Raw genomic sequence first — 1,125 nt, 5'->3', positions numbered from 1 at the left:
GATTTTTTTATATTTCACTTCTGTGCATAAAAAGTGAAATGGACATTTTTCCAAAAAACTCAGGCAAATTAATTTGCCAAAAATAATTAATTATAGGCAGATTATGCTGAATATTCTAGAATGTACAGATAGTGGCTGCTTTTAAACAAATTAAACAAAAGATTTTTAAAACTTTTAAATTACCTGATTTACTTCAAAATTTTATTGAATATCTATTAATGATGCAGGTATCCATGTTACTTAACTAATCTACTCATAGGACTCTAGCAGGGAGGGCAACTAAACAGTCTCTTGTTTGCTGCTATGCTTTAATAGCTTTAATATGCCCTACTGGTGTTGCCTGACTTTTAATTATTATTTGTGTGACCGCAGCTTACATTATATTTACTCACTTGTGCTCTTCTCTTTCCAGACTCATAATTATAAATGTTAGTTTAGTTCTCTCAAAAGACTAAATTTCAAAAGCTCTAATTGATGCTACAGAGAAGCTGTTACTTGCCTGGTTTGGCTCCATAATGTGTAAGTATAGTGCAACCTAAACTCCATTGCAATTCAACTGTTCTATTTTGTCTCAATATACTTCTATTTTGGATGTGTTGTCATGAGCAAAAACAATAGTGACGAATATCAAACAAACATAGAATGTAAAATTATGCTAATGTTTAAAAAAATAGTAATAATATAATGGAAATCTACTAAAATAGTAAATGCTGTTCGTCTCGGCAGCATTGGGCCAGCTTGTAGAACAGCTGGAGCAGATACAACTGGATGTACATACTAATGCAAATGCTGCTGGCATGTCCCCAGTGATGGAAGGAGGCGGTGGCCCCATGGTCCCGACCAGTTCTGCAGTGCCCAACAGACCTGATGGGGTGCAGGGTGGACTAGCTGCTGCTGGCGGTGGTGCGCAACCCAGAGCAGCAGCAGACCTTGAGAAGCTCAAGCTCATCCAGCAGCAGCTGGTGCTGCTCCTGCATGCTCACAAGTGCCAGAACAAGGAGCAGAGTAATGGAGACGTCAAACAGGTGAACCTATGACCAATTAAGCATCTTTAAGTAACTAACTTCTGACCATGTTAACATCTAAGTACCTAAACCTTTGACCATTTTAGCATCTAAGTACCTA

At 37.8% G+C, this 1,125-nt stretch overlaps 1 protein-coding gene across 1 annotated transcript; it reads left to right on the top strand.

The window, feature by feature from the left end:
* Window positions 1–411: 411 nt before the first annotated feature.
* Window positions 412–1,025, top strand: LOC108671128 (histone acetyltransferase p300; the record flags this gene model as incomplete). Its single annotated transcript, XM_018158607.1, is given in 2 exon segments — window positions 412–519; window positions 808–1,025. Coding segments are annotated over 2 exon segments (222 nt in total), but the record flags the coding sequence as incomplete, so codon positions are not given.
* Window positions 1,026–1,125: the final 100 nt, after the last annotated feature.

This window comes from Hyalella azteca, unplaced genomic scaffold (genome assembly GCF_000764305.2).
Source record: "Hyalella azteca isolate HAZT.00-mixed unplaced genomic scaffold, Hazt_2.0.2 contig13325, whole genome shotgun sequence".
In the NCBI taxonomy this organism is placed as follows: Eukaryota; Metazoa; Arthropoda; class Malacostraca; order Amphipoda; family Hyalellidae; genus Hyalella; species Hyalella azteca.
The sequence above is the reverse complement of the archived record's forward strand: the minus strand, read 5'-3'. Positions and strand labels throughout refer to the sequence as shown.